This window comes from Leuciscus leuciscus (assembly GCF_965113295.1).
Source record: "Leuciscus leuciscus genome assembly, chromosome: 2".
Classification (NCBI taxonomy): Eukaryota; Metazoa; Chordata; class Actinopteri; order Cypriniformes; family Leuciscidae; genus Leuciscus; species Leuciscus leuciscus.
The window spans coordinates 63,992,281-64,013,511 of NC_138726.1; the positions used below are offsets into that span (position 1 = coordinate 63,992,281).

At 43.1% G+C, this 21,231-nt stretch overlaps 1 protein-coding gene and 2 long non-coding RNA genes across 3 annotated transcripts in view; 1 reads left to right on the forward strand and 2 right to left on the reverse strand.

Moving 5' to 3' along the window:
• Nucleotides 1–21,231, forward strand: part of LOC309492630 — a 40,351-nt gene that overhangs the window by 16,072 nt on the left and 3,048 nt on the right. The gene's annotated exons all lie outside the window — the stretch shown is intronic.
• On the reverse strand, nucleotides 949–6,786 carry LOC309492952 (uncharacterized protein; the record flags this gene model as incomplete). The annotated part of the gene is made up of 4 exons (XM_082161986.1): nucleotides 6,708–6,786; nucleotides 1,758–1,955; nucleotides 1,179–1,270; nucleotides 949–1,098 (listed from the first exon to the last, which is right to left on the reverse strand). The coding sequence occupies exons 1-4, from the start codon at nucleotides 6,739–6,741 to the stop codon at nucleotides 949–951; spliced, it is 474 nt and encodes a 157-aa protein (XP_082018112.1). The 5' UTR covers nucleotides 6,742–6,786.
• The window catches only part of LOC309492631, a 195,394-nt gene continuing 194,696 nt past the window's right edge, over nucleotides 20,534–21,231 (reverse strand). Inside the window, exon 3 of the long non-coding RNA XR_014203620.1 lies at nucleotides 20,534–20,792. This is a non-coding gene — a long non-coding RNA (uncharacterized lncRNA). The remainder of the gene's footprint in view (nucleotides 20,793–21,231) is intronic.

Here is a 21,231-nt window from a genome sequence, read left to right on the forward strand (position 1 = left end):
TAAAAGGGTTTCAATAATTGTGGCCAACGTGTTTTGGAGAAAAACATTTATTTCATAATGTGATTTCCCCCCACTTTCAATTCTTTTACTTCAATGAAAGGTTAGAATTTTTCACATTTTTTGAATGAAAGATCACAAGGATAATCGATGCAGATTTATTTTTTACAGCCAATTTTGATCATATTTACCAGGGGGTTCAATAATTGTGGAGGGCACTGTAAGTTACCATGTAAGGAACTGAAGCAAAGTCTGAACTGAGGAAGTGCAAATGATTGTGGAAAATATTTTTTGTTAATATTGTTATTGTCACATATAGTTTTGCATAATTGTACAACTCACTAAAATAATGTTTTGTTTTATCACTACTTACAGGACAGGTGTTAACCTACAGGTGTCATGTCTTATTTTGCAGTTTGTTTGTTTTAGGTCAGAACAAGACTCAACTAACAATGCAAACGCATTCAAAGTGTGGCTAAACCATCAGTGTAAGATGCAAGGATGATTTATTGTTATACAAAACATACAAATCCTATTTTTGCAGCTTTACAGAAGTGCACATATGACAGAGAGCCGCTACCCAGCTAACAAAAGCATATGCTAACAACGTTTTGTTAAAGCAAGCTAAAAAACGTTATTTCTGAATGTTCTATAAACGTTCAAAACATCCAGTTTTTTAAATGTTTTAAAATAGTTTTTTCTTGGTTACGCGGACATTCCATTTCATCATAACGCAAACAGGAACGTTACTTTTGAATGGACGTTCTGAAACAAGTATTATCATTTAAAAAATGTTAGACTAACATCAAACTAAACGTTTAAATTATGTTTTTGTGCTTTATTACATTATAAAAGACCAGCTAACTTTGAACAAACGTTCTATTAACGTTACGGGAAGAAGGTTTGTTCATAACTTTCTCATCCTGAACATTTACAACTAAAATGAGACGGTCAGTTCCTGATTCTGCTGCAGGGCGTCTTAGAAACTTCATTCTTCTGATACCACATTCTCTGAAAGACATTTTCTCCATCTCCAGACATCAGTTTCCATGACAGTTTGGCTTCTTCTGTCAGTCCTTTCTCTTTCAGCATCTGCTCTATCTGAAGAACACAGACCTTTATCACACAAGGCTCTTGGTAAGTCATTAATATATCTTCAATGTTCAGTGTATTGAACTAACCTTCATTAAAATCTTTTTCTTCACTTCAGGATCATTCAAATTCAAATTTGGACTTGATTTCAGCTCCAATCTCACGATCTGTCTCTTAATCTCTGTGAGAGAAACACACATGATGAAGTTCTCAGGCTAATAAAGAAGTTAAAATAAGTGACAATGACAAGCAGCTGTCCAAGACATTTTTTTATTTTCTTAAAACACTTTACAGTAAGGTCTCATTTGCTCAGATTAGTTCACTGTATTAGTTCATCTGAACTAACAATGAACATTACTTTTACCATACTTTACAGCATTTACAATGTTAATTTCTAACATTTACTAATAAGGCAAAACTCTGTTAACATAAGTTAATTCAATGTTTCCCAACCATTGTGCCGTGACAGGCTGTCAGGTGTGCCATGGAGAATTATCAAATACCGAAAAAAGAAAACAATAAATAAAAATAAATGCTACAAATAACAATATATCGTTCCGGTCAGGCGGAAACCTTGTATCTCTATATTTGGTCATTTTTGTTTTATTTTATTTTATTTTTAAAAAATCAATCCTATGAGCAGTTAAGTTAAATTGCAAACAACTCACCATAGCAGATAAATGGCAATTTTTTCAGACACATCTCATCATTCCAGGATCCATCAGGATATATGTGCACACAAAGCTGGTTGCCACCATCATTGTTCGGCTGTCCGCTACCCCAAAATCTGAACTCGGATTTGCTCTGATCGGACCAGATCCAGGGAGAAGTCACTGTCTTCCGATAGAGTCCAATCCACATGTTTTCTTTAAAGTTTGGGAAAGTTAACAGCTCAGCAATTTCCGCCTGGTCATCAATAGTGGCGAGATCAGTGTGCTTCTGTCTGCAGTACGTCTGTGCATCTGACCAGCTCATACTCTCAGGAATAATGTAAAATACACGAGAATTCACAGCGGAGCTCAGAGCTGTGGAGAGACATTAACCCGTCACACGGCATTTATGTCTTAAGTGAATGTTAACAGTTGAGAAAGAATATAAGAGTATATTAGATCCAATGGGGGCGCTTTGCGCCTACTGCTTCACGTCCCGCCGAAACAGGCGTGGCTTGGGCCTATAAATACAGCTCGACAGGCTGATAGAATCTGATTTTTCATCTCTTCAGCGAAGCTCTCGCATCGCTGGATCCTGAGAGGAAGAAGCCGTGCCATTAGAGAAAGCCTTCTGCGGGACGAGCCTTTGCATCTGAAGCCGCTGGTCGATATCTCGCCGCCTTCAGTCGCCGTTCCTGCTCCGCTGGCCACCATGTTGCGGCCAGAGCCCAGATCTCATTCATCTCCTAGCTATTCATGCAAGTGCATGGGCTAAGCTTCCTGGGGTATCAGAATGGGTGCTGAACATTATAAAGAGAGGCTATTCGCTACAGTTCGCTCGACGTCCCCGCCGTTACGCGGCGCGAATCGAAACTACGGTAGAAAAGGAAGTAGCACATCTACTTCGAGCCGAAATAGCGAAACTGTTGAGCAAAGGGGCCATAGAGCCTTTATCTCAAGCTCAGAGCGAAGGGGGTCTATACAGCAGATATTTTCTGGTACCGAAAAAAGACAAGGGTCTCAGACCCATTCTAGATCTAAGACAGCTGAACAAAGTGCTTTCGAAACGCCGGTTCAGAATGCTCACAACCAGGAAAATCCTCACGCAAATTCGCCAAGGGGACTGGTTTATGTCAATAGATCTGAAGGACGCGTATTTCCAAATACTAATAGCGTCACGTCACAGGCAATTTCTGAGATTCGCCTTCGAGGGCCAGGCATATCAATACACAGTCCTGCCGTTCGGCCTGTCCTTAGCATCCCGTACATTTACAATGTGCATGGACACGGCGCTTGCACCCCTGAAACTTTTGAAGTTTTGAATTACTTGGACGATTGGCTGATTCTAGCTCGATCACACTCAGAGCTCACAGGACACAGGACCATATTACTCGAACATCTCGAGAATCTAGGTCTCAAAGTCAATTGGGCGTAGAGTTCACTGTCTCCCAGTCAGAGAATATCTTTTCTGGGCACAGAACTGAACTCGCTGTCTATGACAGCACATCTATCGCCACAGCGCAGACTGAATATTCAGCGCATGACGAAATCCTTCCGCTGCGGCACTATAGTCCCGCTCAGAAAGTTTCAGAAAATGCTGGGTCTCATGGCCTCAGCATCATCAGTACTCCAGTTGGGTCTGCTTCGCATGCGCCCACTGCAGTTCTGGCTAAAAGCGCGAGTGCCGCGTCGAGCGTGGACCTCTGGTCTTTTTCACCTCAAGGTCGATCAGAAATGCGTCTCAGCTCTGAAATCCTGGAGAGCGACCGACTGGTACCGGTCAGGTGTAAGCCTGGGTACTTCCTCGAGTGTGAAGGTGGTGTCTACGGACACCTCCACCTCGGGATGGGGAGCGCTGCTCGAGGGCAGACCGTTCTTCGGCCAGAGGTCAGAACAGGAAAAGCTTCTACACCTAAACTGGGGGCGGCAGTGGCTCAGTGGTTCATGTAGATTGTCTACAAACCGGAAGGTTGGTGGGTCAATCCCCGGTTCCACCTGACCAAGTGTCGAGGTGTCCTTGAGCAAGACACCTAACCCCAGCTGCTCCCGACGAGCTGGATCGCCATGGCTGACACCGCCGTCGGTGTATGAATGAGTGAGTGAATGGGTGAATGTGAGGCAATATTGTAAAGCGCTTTGGTGGCCATTGGGTCTGTGAAAGCGCTATATAAATGCAGTCCATTTACCATTTACCATTAAACTGCCTGGAGATGATGGCAGTCGACAACGCGCTGAGGCACTTTTGTCCCCAGATAAAAGGACACCACGTCTTGGTCCGTTCGGACAACGTGTCGGTGGTGGCATATATAAATCGCCAAGGAGGTATCAGGTCCCGAAACCTTTACAGGCTGACGGAGTGCCTCCTGGTCTGGGCTCAGCACAATCTGCGCTCGTTGAGAGCAGCGCACGTGCCAGGCCGCCTGAATATGGGACCAGACAGACTGTCCAGAAACAATGTTTCGGCAGGAGAGTGGTCTCTACACCCGCAGACAGTCCAACTGCTGTGGAAGACATTCGGCAGAGCGAAGGTAAACCTGTTTGCGTCTCAAGAAAACGTTTTTCTCCAAGAGCAGGGATGCGCTGGCCCACGTCTGGCCCCGCTGCCTGCTTTTCCCCCCGTCACGCTCCTGCCTCAGGTATTAGAGCGAATCAGGGAAAACGGATGCTCAGTGCTACTTGTGGCTCCGTTCTGGAAGAACCAGGCTTGGTTCCCAGTTTTGATGCAGCTGACAAGCACTGCCCCATGGCCGATACCAGTGAGGAGGGACCTCCTCTCTCAGGCCAAGGGCTCGATCTGGCATCCTCGCTTAGAGCTTTGGTCCCTACATGCGTGGGCCATCAACGGGTAGCCGCTAACCTCCCGGTGGGAGTGTTAAACACGATCATGCAGGCTAGGGCCCCGTCTACTAGACGGCTCAATTCCTCGAAATGGTCTGTGTTCTCTAGCTGGTGCACAGCTCGTGGCATATCACCCCCAGACTGTGGTGTGATGGAGGTTCTCTCCTTCTTGCAAGAGCTACTGGATAAGGGCAGAACCCCATCCACGCTCAAGGTTTATGTGGCGGCCATAGCAGCGTTTACTAAACCGACGCTTGGCCAGTCACTTGGGAGGAACGATCTGGTCATCCGCTTCCTTAGAGGAGCTAAGAGGCTGAATCCTCCCAGACCTCCCTCAGTCCCCATGTGGGACCTTTCTACGGTTTTGGAAGCCATGAAAGGTGCCCCATTTGAGCCAATCCAATCAATAGATAGCAAACACTTGTCTTTCAAGGCAGTGTTTCTTCTGGCTCTCGCTTCGGTAAAGCGTATAGGGGTATGGAATTTGGGCCAAATGACTCGAAAGTCATACTCAAACCAAGGCACGGGTACGTTCCTAAATCCCTCAACACACCGTTTAGGGCTCAGGTGATTTCCCTGTCGGCCCTGCCGGTCTATAATGAGGAAAAGGACGCGAGCTTCCTTTGCCCGGTCAGGGCATTAAGGGCTTATGTGTCTCGCTCGACTGTCTTCAGACAGACGGAGCGGCTCTTTGTTTCATTCAGCGGACGTTCTAAGGGACTAGCTGTGTCGAAACAGAGTCTATCCAGGTGGATAGTTGATGCTATAGCGCTGGCTTACACTTAGGTGCCCGTTAGGTGTCAGAGCGCACTCCACAAGAGGCATGGCCTCGTCGTGGGCTTGGTCTAGTGGGATTGCCTTGCAGGATATCTGTATGGTGGCAGGCTGGGCCTCCCCATCTACATTTATAAGGTTTTATAACCTAGAGGTTCCCGCCTTGCAGGCTAAGCTGCTTTAATAAATGTCTAATAAATCAGTATTGTCTGCCCCGATGCTATCGGCTCAAAATACCGCTCGCTGATCGATTAAATAACTCTATGGGCAGTATGTAAGACCCATAATATTCATCAGTCCAGGCCGAGTTTTCGCCCTGACTGTGTGGAACACTACTGATATAATTTGCTCCTTATAGGACGCTACTTATTACGGGAATGATGCTGTTCTAGCCCCTCTTTCCCGGACCCTCTGCGAGTCCCTGGTGATCATGCACTATATGAGCCCCGGGCACCTGCCCCTGGGACTTTGGTGTTGGATCTCAGCACGCAGGGCGTTTTACACTGTGTTCCCCTAGCGTAAGATATTACGCAGTACGAGAGACCTCTCGTAAGAGAACGTACTCGGTTACTAACGTAACCTCGGTTCTCTCTAGAAGAGGGAACGAGTACTGCGTATCTTTGCCGTGCCTGCAACACGCTCTGGTTCACTTCGGCGATGAAAAACCAGATTCTATCAGGCTGTCGAGCTGTATTTATAGGCCCAAGCCACGCCTATTTCGGCGGGAAGTGACGCAATAGGCGCGAAGCGAAGCGAGGGGCCTCTCTCGATAGGCTGCTGCCGTTGCCGCAGGGTAGCCAATAGGCACGCGAGCCGTCTTGCCTATGTCTGCATGCTGCCGCAACGCGTTTTACATTATTTCAAAATTAAGGATAATTTTTGGCTTCAATATCTCGCGGAAAAGAGATTTTCCCCTAGCGTAAGATATTACGCAGTACTCGTTCCCTCTTCTAGTGAGAACCGAGGTTACGTTAGTAACCGAGTACGTTTTTATATATATATATATATATATATATATATATATATAGTTAGGCTAGTAGTTTTTGTGATATTGAAAATGGTTATAAGAATTATGAAATTTCAATGGTTAAAAAAAAATGTGATATCATTAAAACCTTATTTAAAGCAAAATGAATATATTGTTATATATATTGTTATCGTGAAATAAAATACCTCGTATCTTGTTATAAGATTTTGTCATATCGCCCACCCCCATCAAGCCCAAGGGTAAATATTTTAAGTCAAAAGGGTTCATTGACAAAAACAAATTGGGAATCCCTGCATAACCCATTATTTAATTTCTTGAAAATCATATTCATACTCATGTAAGATGCAGATTAAATATCATAAACTCACCTGACAAAAGCACAAAGATCAAATCAATCCTCATGATGACACGCCAACAGATGATCACACTGATGCACAACTGAACTGCTCTTTCCAGGGACGAGAAAGGTTGTGTGGGATTCATCCACTTTGTAAAGCTTGTGCTGCTCTGTTTGGAAAATGTAGACATTCATATTTTGCATTGAAAATAACATTCAAAGAGTGTTAGGGGAGATTTCCATTTCTATGACACTCGAGCTGTGTCTGGCTAATGATAACAGATGAACTTTCCCTGACAACTAACAATCCTTCAGCCACCAAATGCAAAATATGGTAAAAACAAGCCCAGCTAACGACATGTTTGGTTAACATGTCTAGTTTTTTTTATATTTTGCTTGGCTGTGTGAACATTGAGGAAACATTTCCTTTTGTCATTTTCCAAACAATATGGGAATGTTACTTTTGAATGTTTTCTGAAACAAACATTAACATTAAAAAAAGTAAGTGAACATCCAACTAAAACGTTTCAGAATTCTTCTTTCCATGAACGATGTATAAATGACAAAAACATTTTAGAGAACCATTCTAAAACGCAGTGTTGTAGTCGAGTCTCGAGTCCCAGTGTTCGAGTCCGAGTCCAAGTCCGAGTTACCAAAGAAGAGTCCGAGTCGAGTCCAAGTCGAGTCACCATTACCTGAGTTCGAGTCCGAGTCGAGTCTCGAGTCCCGTGTTCGAGTCCGAGTCCGAGTCCGAGTCGAGTCTCGAGCCCTCAGTGCCTACATGTCTCCACTCTGGCACCTTTAAAGAGCTGATACAATTTATATCATTATATTGATATACATGGTTCTACATTAAACATAAATGACACCACTGTCACGATTGCAAAGGGAGTTTATTTACTGATTTGACATATACACTTTGCAACACACTTTACAACTTTACGACACCATCAAAAGCATGTGTTTACTTCTATTTTTGTGATTGAGAAATCCTTAGTGTAGAAAATTTACAAATTGCATCTTTAATCATGCTGCATATTTTCATGTTGCATTTTAAAAGCATCAGATTTGAAAGCATGGTACTACTCAACCTTGCACGGTGAGGCCTCATCAAAATGCCTCCATGGCTAAATACCCTTTCAATGGGTGCTCTGGTGGCATGAATACAGAATACCTGTGTGGCAAGCTGATAGAGTGCAGGGAACTTGGCTTTGTGTTGCTGCCAAAACCCAAAAGTCCTGCTTGGCGATCAAGTCAAGATATGCAGTCAACTGAGCATGGACAGATGGCTTGTTGTTAGTGGAGGAGGGAGTCTTCCGATAGTGGGAGAACATTTTCAGCTTCTTCTGAGGGGCCTCAGGAGGAGATGCTGGAGCATCACCTACCCCTGGCCCGGTTGCGTAACACTCATTTAACACTAGATAAGTTCCTCTACATCTCATCAGCAATTTCGATTTTGGCACGCTTTGCAGCAGCTGAGCTGGCCACTAAGGAGCGAATGTACAGTGACGTGACATAACTGCCAGATTCAAACTGTGCTTTCGTGCTATGGCTGGCACTGAGCCAAAGACGGACGCTCTCAGCGCTTAATCCCGCTTATCATACCATAACACAATTATGTTTATTTTAGGTTTCAGATATTTAAATACATATAATTTATAGCAAAACAATACATTTATAGTTTGTAAAATACACAATGGTGTCTATGGAAGCAGCAATAAACAATCCTTTCAAATATATTTGCCGACATATTTAATTCATATCAGATATAACGTACACAGTGTAAGTAACCATAAAGTTTACTCTATTCTTCTCCCAGTTCACCGACCACTTACTTTCATGTATTTCGGGAGAAACTGATGAATTCAGGAAGAAACCAACCCTAGAAGAAGATTCTCGGAATTCCATTCTCACCTGAGCTTACATTACTCCTACATCCTACGTCATGCGTCAGGTCAGAGGTCATCTACTCTCACCTGAGTTTACTCTACTCCTACATCCTATGTCATGCGTCAGGTCAGAGGTCATCTACTCTCATCTGAGCTTACGCTACTCCTACATCCTACGTCATGCGTCGGGTCAGAGATCATCTACTCTCACCTGAGTTTACTCTACTCCTACATAATACGTCATGTGTCGGGTCAGAGGTCATCTACTCTCACCTGAGTTTACACTACTCCTACGTCATGCATCAGGTCAGAGGTCATCTAGTCTCACCTGAGCTTACACTACTCCTACATCCTACGTCATGCGTCGTGTCAGAGGTCATCTACGCTCACCTGAGCTTACGCTACTCCTATATCCTACTTCATCCGTCGGGTCAGAGGTCATCTACTGCAGAATACCAGAACCTTCACACACACACACACACACACAAAAAAACTGACGGCAAGATGGGCATTTACCACACTCCTATTGACCCGGCTGATCTGCTTCTCTCTGTGTCTCAAGATGCCCATCCGATCGAGGAATGAGTGGAGGAGTTCCTCAAGCTCGCCCATCTAATGCCCTGGAGCAACAATACCCTTAACCCCCTGAGGTCGGCGGTATCGCCGGCGATACCAGCTCGCTTTTTTTTTATCAGTGTAAAAGAAACTCATAAATACTCTGTTGACTTTGATTTTCCATAGGAGTTTCATACATCAATCGATTCTGTTAAATGTGTATTATTTTTGTGTATACTCACAATAAAAACAAAGTGTTGTGCTTTTTGCCAAATAAAGAAAAATAAACACGAAGCGAGTTCTGCCTTCTCTCTGCCAGTGAAGTCCACACACAGGCATGAAGCTCGAATTCTCTTCTTTTAAATGAAGTCATTTATATAAAAAACAAATATTCTCATCTTGTGTTCTCAATCTGTATTAAAAGAGAGCGATTCCAGTCGAGCTCATCTCAGCTCATTACGTTTTAATCGGCCCCGCCCACGGAGAGCGCGCGCTATTCAAACGCAAATGACTGAGACGATCCCATACAAACTGTGAACGCCCACATATCAGCTCGAGAAAACACATCAAGTTTATTCAGATGATCAGTGTACTTGTCTGCACTGTCTCGCAGCCCTGTGAGGAATAATACTAATGGAAAACGTACCTCAGAAGTGCTGGTATTTCGAGGAGCAACGGATGGAATACTGTAGTAAGTTTTTTTTCATTCTCAAGTAAATCGCGTTTCTGTGTGAATGAATGAACGGCAGAAATGCGCTGTTTACCACAACTCGCAAAAAGACGGTTTAGATTTGAATTGCGTTTCTAGTAGGAATTAGATCGGTCTAGTAGGAATTGCGGTTCTGTGAATGAATGATCTGCTTTTAGCAAACTATTTTGCTATACTGAGTAAAAATCGACTGAAATGTGTTGAAATAAAATGTATTTGTATAAGCAACGTATTAAACTGCAAATTAACATTTATATTCCTTATAATAAAAACGAAAGACCGATGTTACAGACATATGAAAGACAACATTTCGTTGATTAGTTTTGGATAGATTACACATTTTTACTGTAAAATATCTGCCACCTCAAATAAGCTTTTGTTTGCCAATTTTTGCTAATATGTTAAATATAGTATGTTTTGTCAATGTAGGCTATATTCGAAGTAATGAATCCTTAACTTTGAAATATGTATGATAAAATGTATACTTTAGTTTTTACAAAGAAAGATTACACTTCTTCAATTGTTGTTGTAATTGTAACCTTTTTAATAAAAAATATATTTACAAGGTAGATGTAAACAAATTTTAAAAGGTAAATATAAGCCTTTTCTTTAAATAATTTTTATTGTGTTTTATTATTGACAAATTTGGGGAGAGGATACATATTCCAAAACTGAAAATACAGTATGAGAATTAACTGCACAATTACTAGACATGTTTTCCTTGGATATTATACAATTTGCAAGCTACATTTGTGAAAAAAAAAAAAAAAAAAAAAAAAAATTTGAAATGCTTCCAACTGTGAACCAATTTGGTAGAATATATATATATATATATATTGCTCTTGCATTCTTTCTTGTGGCTATAGGTGACACACCTGAATGAATGGCTCATTAAGTATGCGGGCCCCATTGTCTCCTCAGGTGTGAACCACTACATATGCATGATGGTGTTGAATGGTTGACGCCCCTTGCGCATATTGCCTTTACAAACAAAAAGTGTTTTACAAGATTTAAATCAATGTATTGTGTTATGTGAATGATAAGGGCAGGATGATTTTCACATCATTTTGAAGAAAAAACTCTAGGCAACGACATCCATTAGTCAAAAGTCTTATTGTCACATATTTAGTATGTGTTTTGTGGCCTTATTTCAGAAACTTTAGTTTTTAGTTTTTTCAATAACCATGCATAAACATTATTCTCTCAAAAATACAAACATGTACATGCATGTTGCTCACATATTATGGTAGCCCTGTTTGTGCTAAATAGAGTGTAATTATACCTTTGCCATTAATATGTTTATAAGCAACTGAAAAAGCACAAATGTCAGGGCATGTCAGAACATCTCAAGGACCCCAAAAACCACTCAGACCTCAGAGGGTTAAGTCCATCTTTTGGGCTGGATTGGACGATCATCTATTTCATCAGGTACCTGCAGCAGCTACCACATGTTCTCTAGCCCGATATATTAAGTATGTGCTGTGGTCACAGTCACCCCAGTTAACTCCAGAGTCCGCTCACAAACTCACTCAAGCCAATGAGTTCATTCCAGCCCCAGAATCTTCCACATCCAGAATCTTCCATGAAAATGGGAACCCTTTGGCCAGTGGCAGTTTCTACAGGATGAATAGAAAGGACGTGGTACAGGAGATGAGTGGAGTATTGATATCTCACTGACATTATCCTGCTGTTACTCATTCTATCACATTTTTTAAATACATCCTTCATTAAGGAGGAGTTTGATTTTGTTAATGGTTGCCCTTTAAGATGTACGTGATACAAGAAGTCACTGGATATCTTCCATGTAAATGCATGGCCATTTGAATGAAGAGCCTTATGTTGTAGCAAAGTTCAAATGGAAATTAGTGTCTCCATACTGAAAGATTTTGCATCTGTGACAGACAACACGTTTTGCATTAACCCCCTGGGGTCGGCGGTCTCGCCGGCGATACCAGCTCGCTTTTTTTTTTTTTCAGTTCAAAAGAGATTAATTTTGCTCTGTTGACTTTGATATTACAAACAAGTTTCATACATCAATCGATTCTGTTAAATGTGTATTATTTTTGTGTATACTCACAATAAAAACAAAGTGTTGTGCTTTTCGCCAAATAAAGAAAAATAAACATGATGTGAGTTCTGCCTTCTCTCTGCCAGTGAAGTCAGTTCTGAAACGCGTCCGAAAATGAACAATAACTCAGCGAATACTCAGTCAAACAGACATACAGACACACAGGCATGAAGCTTGAATTCTCTTTTTTAAATGAAGTAATTTATATAAAAAACAAATATTCTCAGTTTATGTAATCTGTATGAAAACAGCGAGATGTCAGTCGTTCTCATCTCAGCTAATTATTTTTAATTTGACCCCGCCCACGGAGAGCGTGCGCTATTCAAACGCAAATGACTGAGGCAATCCATGCAAACTGTGAACGTCCACATATCAGCTCGATAAAACACATCAAGTTTATTCAGATCATTGTACTTGTTTACACTGGCTCGCAGCGCTGTGAGGAATAATAATAATGGAAAATGTACCTCAGAAGTGCTGGTATTTCGAGGAGCAACGGATGGAATACTGTAGTAAGTTTTTTTTTCATTCTCAAGTAAATCGCGTTTTCTGTGTGAATGAATGAACGGCAGAGATGCGCTGTTTACCACAACTCGCAAAAAGACGGTTTAAATTTGAATTGCGTTTCTGTGTGTGAATGAATGATCTGCTTTTAGCAAACTATTTTGCTATACTGAGTAAAAATCGACTGAAATATGTTGAAATAAAATGTATTTGTATAAGCAACGTATTAAACTGCAAATTAACATTTATATTCCTTATAATAAAAACGAAAGACCTATGTTAGAGACAAATGAAAGACACATTACACATTTTTACTGTAAAATATCTGCCACCTCAAATAAGCTTTTGTTTGCCAATTTTTGCTAATATGTTAAATATAGTATGTTTCGTTAATGTAGGCTATATTCGAAGTAATGAATCCTTAACTTTGAAATATGTATGATAAAATGTATACTTTAGTTTTTACAAAGAAAAATTACACTTCAATTGTTTTTGTAATTGTAACCATTATAATAAAAAATATATATTTACAAGGTAGATGTAAACAAATTTTAAAAGGTAAATATAAGCCTTTTCTTTAAATAATTTTTATTGTGTTTTATTATTGACAAATTTGGGGAGAGGATACATATTCCAAAACTGAAAATACAGTGTGAGAATTAACTGCACAATTACTAGACATGTTTTCCTTGGATATTATACAATTTGCAAGCACAATTTGTGAAAAAAAAATATATATAATAATTGACATGCTTCCAACTGTGAACCAATTTGGTAGAATATATATATATATATCCTCCTCAGACCCGGTGTCACATTTTTGGATGTGTGCAGCATAATACTTAATTCTGTGTAACTGGAACATGTTTTTCACAAACGTGGACACTTACACTGCCATCTGGTGGTGTCAGGAGAAAAAAAAACGTAACATAAATAATGTCAAGATGGCGGAGAACACAGGCGAAATGTCACGCAGCCACATCAGACCAAAACGTCCACAATGTAAAAAAATGTATAACATTTCATTGTTGATTCCTGTTAAGTTATGCATAATAGTGTTGTATGATTAAAATGGCATGCACATTTGACAAACTTTTGTAACAGGGAAGATTTACTATGCTGCTAAATTTGATGTCCACATATGTGGACAATGGGACTTAACTTCGATGAAACTGTATAAGAATGTGAGTGTAATTATACCTTTGCCATTAATATGTTTATAAGCAACTGAAAAAAGCACAAATGTCAGGGCATGTCAGAACATCTCAAGGACCCCAAAAACCCCTCAGACCCCAGAGGGTTAACCCTCTGAGGACCAAAAACGCACCCCCGCATTTTGCTCTTTTTTTTTTTTTAGCAATGTAAAATAAGCTCAAACTGCTCTGTTAATTTTGATCTTTCATTTTCGTGTTATACATCAATCGATCCTGTTCAGTTTCAAATTTTTTTCTGTATACTCACAATAAAAATAAAGTGTTGTGCTTTTTGCCAAATAAAGAAAAATAAACATGATTCAAGTTCTGCACTCTCTCTGTCTGTGAAGTCCAATTTGAAACGCGTTCGAAAATGATCTGATACTCCGCGAAAATTCAGTCAAACAGGTAAACATACCCACGGGCATAAAGCTTGAAATCGCTTCTCTTAAATGAAGTAATTTATATAAAAAACAAATATTCTCAGCTTGTGAAATCTGTATTAAAAGAGAGCGATTCCAGTCGAGCTTATTAGAGCTCTTTCAAATGTAATGTAACCACGCCCCGGACCTGTGAAACGCCCACATCAGCTGTAAACACATGCAGCGCGCCGTGAGTGAGGCATAGTCTACCTAATAATCCTGGAGAAAAGTTTCCTGAGAACAGTGCTGATATGAGGAGCAATAGATGAGGAGTGAGGTAGGCTAAGTTATCTTTTCTCAAGTGTTATGTGGAATAACGTTATGGAATAACGTTAGTGTAGGCCTATGTAAACCGCAAAAAGATGAATCGCGTTTCTATAATATGAATCGCGTTTCTGTGAGATGAATGAAGGGTACATATTTGTAAAGACTGTTTAGCCTAAATATGAATCGCGTGTCTGTGTGTGAAAGAATAAACCGCTTTAATCAACTAAAATGCTTTGCTATAGCCTACTGAGATGAGTAAAAATCGACTGAAATATGTTGAAATAAAATGTCATTGTATAAGCAACGTATTAAACTGCAAATTAACATTTATATGCCCTAATATTTCATAAAAACAACCTTACAGTCAGGCGAAATATGAAAGACAACATTTTGTTGAATAGATTTGGGTACAGTTTTTACTGTAGAATATACTGCCACATCAAATATATATTTATATATATAAAATACTATTTTTGTCAAAAATAAAGTCATCAACTAAGATGTTAGATGTTCCAATATTGGCTATATTCAAACTAATGAATACATATGATAAAATGTAGGCCTATAATAATTTTTTTACAAAGAAAGAGTACACTTGAAATATTGTTGAAATTGTAATTATTGTTGTAATTGTAACCTTTTTAATAAAATAGCTAAACATATTTACAAGATAGATGTAATCAAAATCTTAAATGGTCAATATAAGTCTTCTTCTAAATATATCTTTTGTCCTTGCATTCATTCTTGTGGCTCAGTCAGTGTCACACCTGAATGAATGGCTCATTATGCAAGTCATTACGCATAATGCTTGGGACATTGTATTCTCAGGTGTAAACCACTCCTCCTTCATGCCCCCCTCGCATATTGGCTTTCCAAGCAAAACCTGTCTTACACAATTTAAATCAATGTATTGTTTTATGTGAACGATAAAGCAAGACTATTTTCACATAATTTTGAAGCCAGAACTCGAAGTGAAAACATCCATTAGTCAAAAGTCTTGTGGACACATATTTAGTATGTGTTTTGTGGTCTTATTTCAACAACTTTCATTTTAATTTTTTTCAATAACCACGCATAAACATTATTCTCTTAAAAATACAAACATCTACATACATGTTGCTCACATATTAGATTAGATTAGATTCAACTTTATTGTCATTACACAAGTACAGGTACAAGGCAACGAAATGCAGTTTAGCTCTAACCAGAAGTGCAATAGCAGCAAGTGCAGGATATACAGTGGTTCCATAAGTGCAGAACATGGATATGTACTGAATAAATATAGAGTTGAATACTATTATAAACAAAAATGTACAGATAGATTTGTCCTATGAATATAATATACAGATAACGCCTCGGTTACGACTGTAACCTCGGTTCCCTGAAGAGGGAACGAGCGTTGCGTCGAAATTGACGCTATGGGGAACGCTTTGCGTGATGACGTCTTGAAGCACATGTAAAATCAGTCCAACGGTGTGGCGGAACGTCAGAGGCGGGTGACGTCACGTACCAGGAAGCTATAAAAGCCAGCCCGAAACAGAAAACGAAAGCTTTGTAGAGTCTGAAGTCGTGCTGACAGGCATGAAGGAGATATGGCAAGGCGACGCAACGCTCGTTCTCTCTTCAGGGAACCGAGGTTACAGTCGTAACCGAGGCGTTCCCTTTCAAGGGAACTCGCGTTGCGTCGAAATTGACGCTATGGGGAACGTCTATACCAACGCCACCATAGCTACAAATGTCTGTCCTGTGTGAAATCAAGTGAGCAGCACTAGGAAGACAAAACCTGAGACCCTGGAGTAGAGTCTAGGTCTAAAGAGTAGCACCTGACGAAGGTGTGCGGTGAGGACCAGCCTGCCGCATCACAAACGTCCTGCAAAGATACTCCTGATATAAGGGCCTTAGAGGCCGCCATACTCCTAGTAGAGTGCGACCGGACAGCCCAAGGAGAAGGCTGCCCAGCCACCTCATAAGCAAGTGAGATAGTCTCAACTAGAGACCTGCGCGGGACACAATTTTCAGTCCCGCTCCCGCCCGCTCCCGCAGTGTTCAGTCCCGCTCCCGCCCGCTCCCGCAAAGATTTGTCATTTTTAGTCCCGCTCCCGCCCGCATCTGTGATATTATGTCCCGCTCCCGCCCGCAAATGCCCGCAAGACGGCAGGCAGGATGTATGTTCACTTTCTGTCTCACGAAAGGTCTTGGAAAAAAATACGATTTGTGTCCGTTGTATGTTAACATAGTTAACAATATTTTTTGCATAGTGGGACTATGTCTCCCGGCTGGCCTGGGAACGCCTCGGTGTCCCCCTGGAAGAGCTGGAGGAAGTGTCTAGGGAGAGGGAAGTCTGGGCATCCCTGCTTAGACTGCTGCCCCCGCGACCCGGCCCCGGATAAGCGGAAGAAGATGGATGGATGGATGGATATATGTTAACACCTTTTAGCATTTATTGCAGCAGGCAAAAGGTAGTTGATTCCCCTCTCCATCATGCACAACCGAAAAAGACTGCCAAATGTCTGATTTGAGGTTTCGTGATTTTTTTTTGTAGTAAATGTGCCTTTCTTTAGAGAAGTGCTTACATCTGAAGCGCTTAGGCCTATATCTGAAGCACTAGAGGTGCTCTTTTCCTCGTCCATGCTGTCTATTTTGAACTTGAAGCTTTCGAATTCGAACACGGAGCAGCGGGAAGGAATTGTCTCTAAACAAGTGTGCGTGAGATTAGGCCCCGCCCTACCCCAAACGACAACATCCAAGTTTAGGCTGCTTAAAACGTTTTTATTGCTGCCAAACAGAATCTCCCTCACAACTACAAATTATGTACGCTACTTTAATCATTTATATATTTTACTTTACACTCATATTTAATTTGCGGGAGTGCAGCGTATCATCCCCCCCGCCCGCACCCGCAAGTGCACCTTCATCATCTCGCCCGCTCCCGCAATGACCTTTCAAAATTTGTCCCACGCCGCTCTGTTTTGCGTCGGGTCCCGCGGGTCCAGCGGGAGTGCAGTCTCTAGTCTCAACCACCCACTTGTTCATCCTTTGCTTAGACACTGGACCTCCCTTGTTAGGGGACCCAAAGCATACAAACAATTGATCACTTTTACGCCACAGGGCAGCTCTGTGGACATACGCGTCTAACGCCCGAACAGGGCAAAGCAAATTATTCGCCTCCTGGTCCGATTTCGAAAGGGAGGAGGACAGAAGGCCTCCAAGTGCCACGAAGGAAACGAGATACCAAAGGGTCTTTCCCCACAGACATTCCACCCAAAGGACTGTGGTAAGCACCTACGGCCGCCACATAAACCTTTAAAGTGGACGGGGTCAGACCTGCAGTGAACCGGTCCTGCAGGAACTCCAGAACTGTACCAATTGGGCAGTTGACTGGATCCAACCGACGGTCACTACACAAAGAGGTGAATACTCTCCAGTTCAGGCCATAAAGTTTCCTCGTGGAGGGAGCTCTGGACTGTAGAATGGTCTCAACAACCTCAGTTGAGAGACCTGACTCTATGAGCTGGGCCCCCTCAGAGGCCAAGCCCACAGGTTACACAGTTCCGGTCGGGGGTGAAAAATCAAGCCCCCTGCTTGGGGCAGAAGGTCCCTCCTGACGGGTAGCTCCAGAGGATGCCCGTCGAGGAGGGACACAAGATCGGGAAACCATACTCTGCCCGGCCAGCGCGGGGCTATAAGAAGCAGGCAAACCCCGGTCCCTGCGAACTCTCTCCAGAACTCCCGGGAGCAGAGCAACTGGGGGAAAGGCGTACAGACGTAGCCTCGGCCATGTCTGTACCATAGCATCCAGTCCCAGAGGAGCTGGATGCGTGAGGGAGAACCAAAGTGGACAGTGAGACGTCTCTCGAGACGCAAACAGATCCACTTATACTTGGCCAAACTCCGTCCATATCAGCTCCACCACCTCGGGGGTGGAGCCTCCATTCCCCGGGCCTCGGCCCCTGTCTCGACAGAGTGTCTGCTCCTATATTCTGAACCCCGGGGATGTAGGCTGCTCTGAGTGACAGCAACTTCCCCTGGGACCACAAGAGGATATGGCGTGCCAGATTGGATAATGGGCGCGAGCGCAAACCCCCTTGGTGGTTGATATAGGCGACTACCGACGTGTTGTCCGTATGCACTAACACATGGTGTCCCCTGAGACCTGTGATAAAGCTCCTCAGAGCCCGGAAGACAGCTAACATCTCTAGGCGATAGATATGCCAGGAACGATGATGGTCTTCCCACAGACCTTGAGATGAGCGACCCACTAGGATCGCTCCCCAACCCGTGAGGGAAGCATCCGTCGTTAGCAGTTTGCGACGACAAGGAGCTCCCAGCACTGGGCCCTGGGACAGGAACCAAGGTTTCTTCCACATAATCAAGGCACGTAGGCATCGCCGCGTGACCTTGATTGTGCGAAATGGGTTGCCCCTCGGGGAAAACCCTCTGGTCCTGAGCCACCACTGCAGGGGCCTCATGTGCAACAGTCCAAAAGGTATCCCGTTGGAAGCTGCTGCCATGAGACCCAACAGTCTCTGGAACTGTTTGACAGTGAGTAGCTGGCCTAGCTTTACACTTTTTACAGCTGCCAGGATGGAATCTATGCGTGGCGGTGACAGGCGCGCCTGCATCGACACTGAATCCCAAACCACGCCTAAAAAAGTGGTCCTCTAAAATGGAGAAAGCACACTCTTCTTGGCGTTCAGCCGTAACCCCAACTCTTTCATATGGGCGAGAACAACATCTCGATGTTGAACCGCCATCTGATGCGACTGAGCTAAAATCAACCAATCGTCGATGTAGTTCGTGATGCGAATACCCCGGAGGCGCAGAGGCGCCAGAGCTGCATCCACGCATTTGGTGAAAGTGCGGGGTGATAAAGCCAGGCCGAATGGAAGAACTCGATATTGGTATGCTTTGCCCCCAAAAGCAAACCTCAGGAACTTCCAATGACACGGACGGATGGAAATATGCGTCCTTGAGGTCTATCGTGACAAACCAGTCCTCAGACCTGATCTGTGGCACGATTTTCTCAATGTTAACATTTTGAACTTGAGCTGCATGACTGACTCATACAGAACTCGAAGATCTAAAATGGGACGCAATCCCCCGTCCTTCTTTGGAACTATGAAGTACCGGCTGTAAAACCCGGTTTCCCTGTTGGAGGGAGGTACATATTCTATGGCCCCTTTCTCTAACAGAGTGTTTACTTCCTGTTCCATAACCAGAACCTGCTCGGGGCCCACCACTGTGGGCAGGACCCCCATAAACCGAGGTGGGCGTTTCTAGAATTGTATCTGATACCCTTTTTCCACGGTCTGCAGGACCCAACGAGAAACATTTGACAGTAGCTTCCACGCTGTCAAAGATTCTACTAGAGGTACCAGCCTCTCGAGACTGGTTTCTGGATTGTGTTGCTGTTGAGTAGTCGGTTCGTCGCCCTGTAACGGCGCACCGGCAGGGAACGACTGAACAGACTGCTCTAACACCCTCCTCAGAGGAGGCGGGCATCCCGAGGCCACTACGTTTCCGGGTGGTCCTTGAGATATGTGCTCGCCGGAGACCGCTGCGCCCTGAAACACCGGAGGCGGCAGGGTTGGCAGACCGGTCCCCTGAGGGCACAGAAGAGAGACGGGCACCGTATTTTTCTCCTGCTGTTGAGTAGTCGGTTCGTCGCCCTGTAAGAGACGGGCACCGTAAAAAGAGGTGTTGGCCGCTCTGCTTCGGGGGGACTACCCTCATTTGTCCTGAGCCCTCAGACATCAGGACTTTTTCCCAGCAGCCTTCTTGGCGGTAATAACGGTCCGTAGATCCGTTTTACCCCTCGAAGACTGCTGGGTTTGAGAGCGCCCTCCGTGTCCCCGAGATTTTTGTGGGGGAGCACGGGAGGAAACACTCTGTTTCTGAGTGGCACGGTGCTCAGCGCTCTTTTTAGAGGAGTGAGGCTGCTCCCGCTCAGCAGCCTCATAGAAAGAACGGCGGGGGAGAAGTTTCTGAAGTGCAGCTGCCTGTTTTGAAGCTTCTTGTGACTTCGCTACAGCACTATTAACTGCGTCTCCAAATAAACCTTCAGTGGAAACCGGTGCATCCAAAAGAACATGTTTTTCTTTGTCCTTTATATCACTTAGATTGAGCCACAGATGTCTCTCAGTGGCCACCAGGGCTGCCATAGAGCGGCCGATGGATTTGGCCGTCTCCTTGGTGGCCCTGAGAGATAAATCTGTGGCTCTACGCAGTTCGGACACAGTATCGGGACTGTAAAAGCAATTTTCAGAGATTAATAAAAACAGCATCAAAAGGTGTAAGAAACTTTCAAGAGGCAAAATTGTAATAATGAGAAAAGGGTTTATTCTTTGAGGATTCTTTTCACAACCGCAGCCACCCAGATGTGAAACAGAAAAACCTAGTGGACTCAATGAACATAGACATTTTATACAGGTTTCTGACATTCTTGACTCCTCCCTTCCCAGTTTCTGTAAATTTCCTTAAAGACATCTTATATCTCAAGCTGGTATGGACTGGTTTCTATTTTTCCAACGTTGGCAGGGGAGATAGTTTCTAGCACATATCATTGATCCCCCACTTTATTCTTTGCGTTGGCGTTTTGGGTTGCTGACGTTGGTTGGTGTGGTTAAGGTCAGATGCTTGGACCCAGGTCTAACACCCTTTAATCATTTTCAAATCCTTACAAGATTTCCCCTTAGATCACGATCGCACCCCCACTGGAATGAGTCATTTACTGTCTGCTGTCACCTGCGAATGGAGACCTTAAGTGATTTTGTTAGTAACCGCTTGTCTTGTCGTCCCTTTGGTGTGACCTGTGAAATTTTCAACCTGAAACATATCACCGGATAATTTCTTGCTCATTGAATAGCACTCAGGGTCCTTGTTCCCCTAAAAAAACATTCAACCCATGTTGCTCATGTTAACAAAACAATACAGAATCAGTTCTGTTTG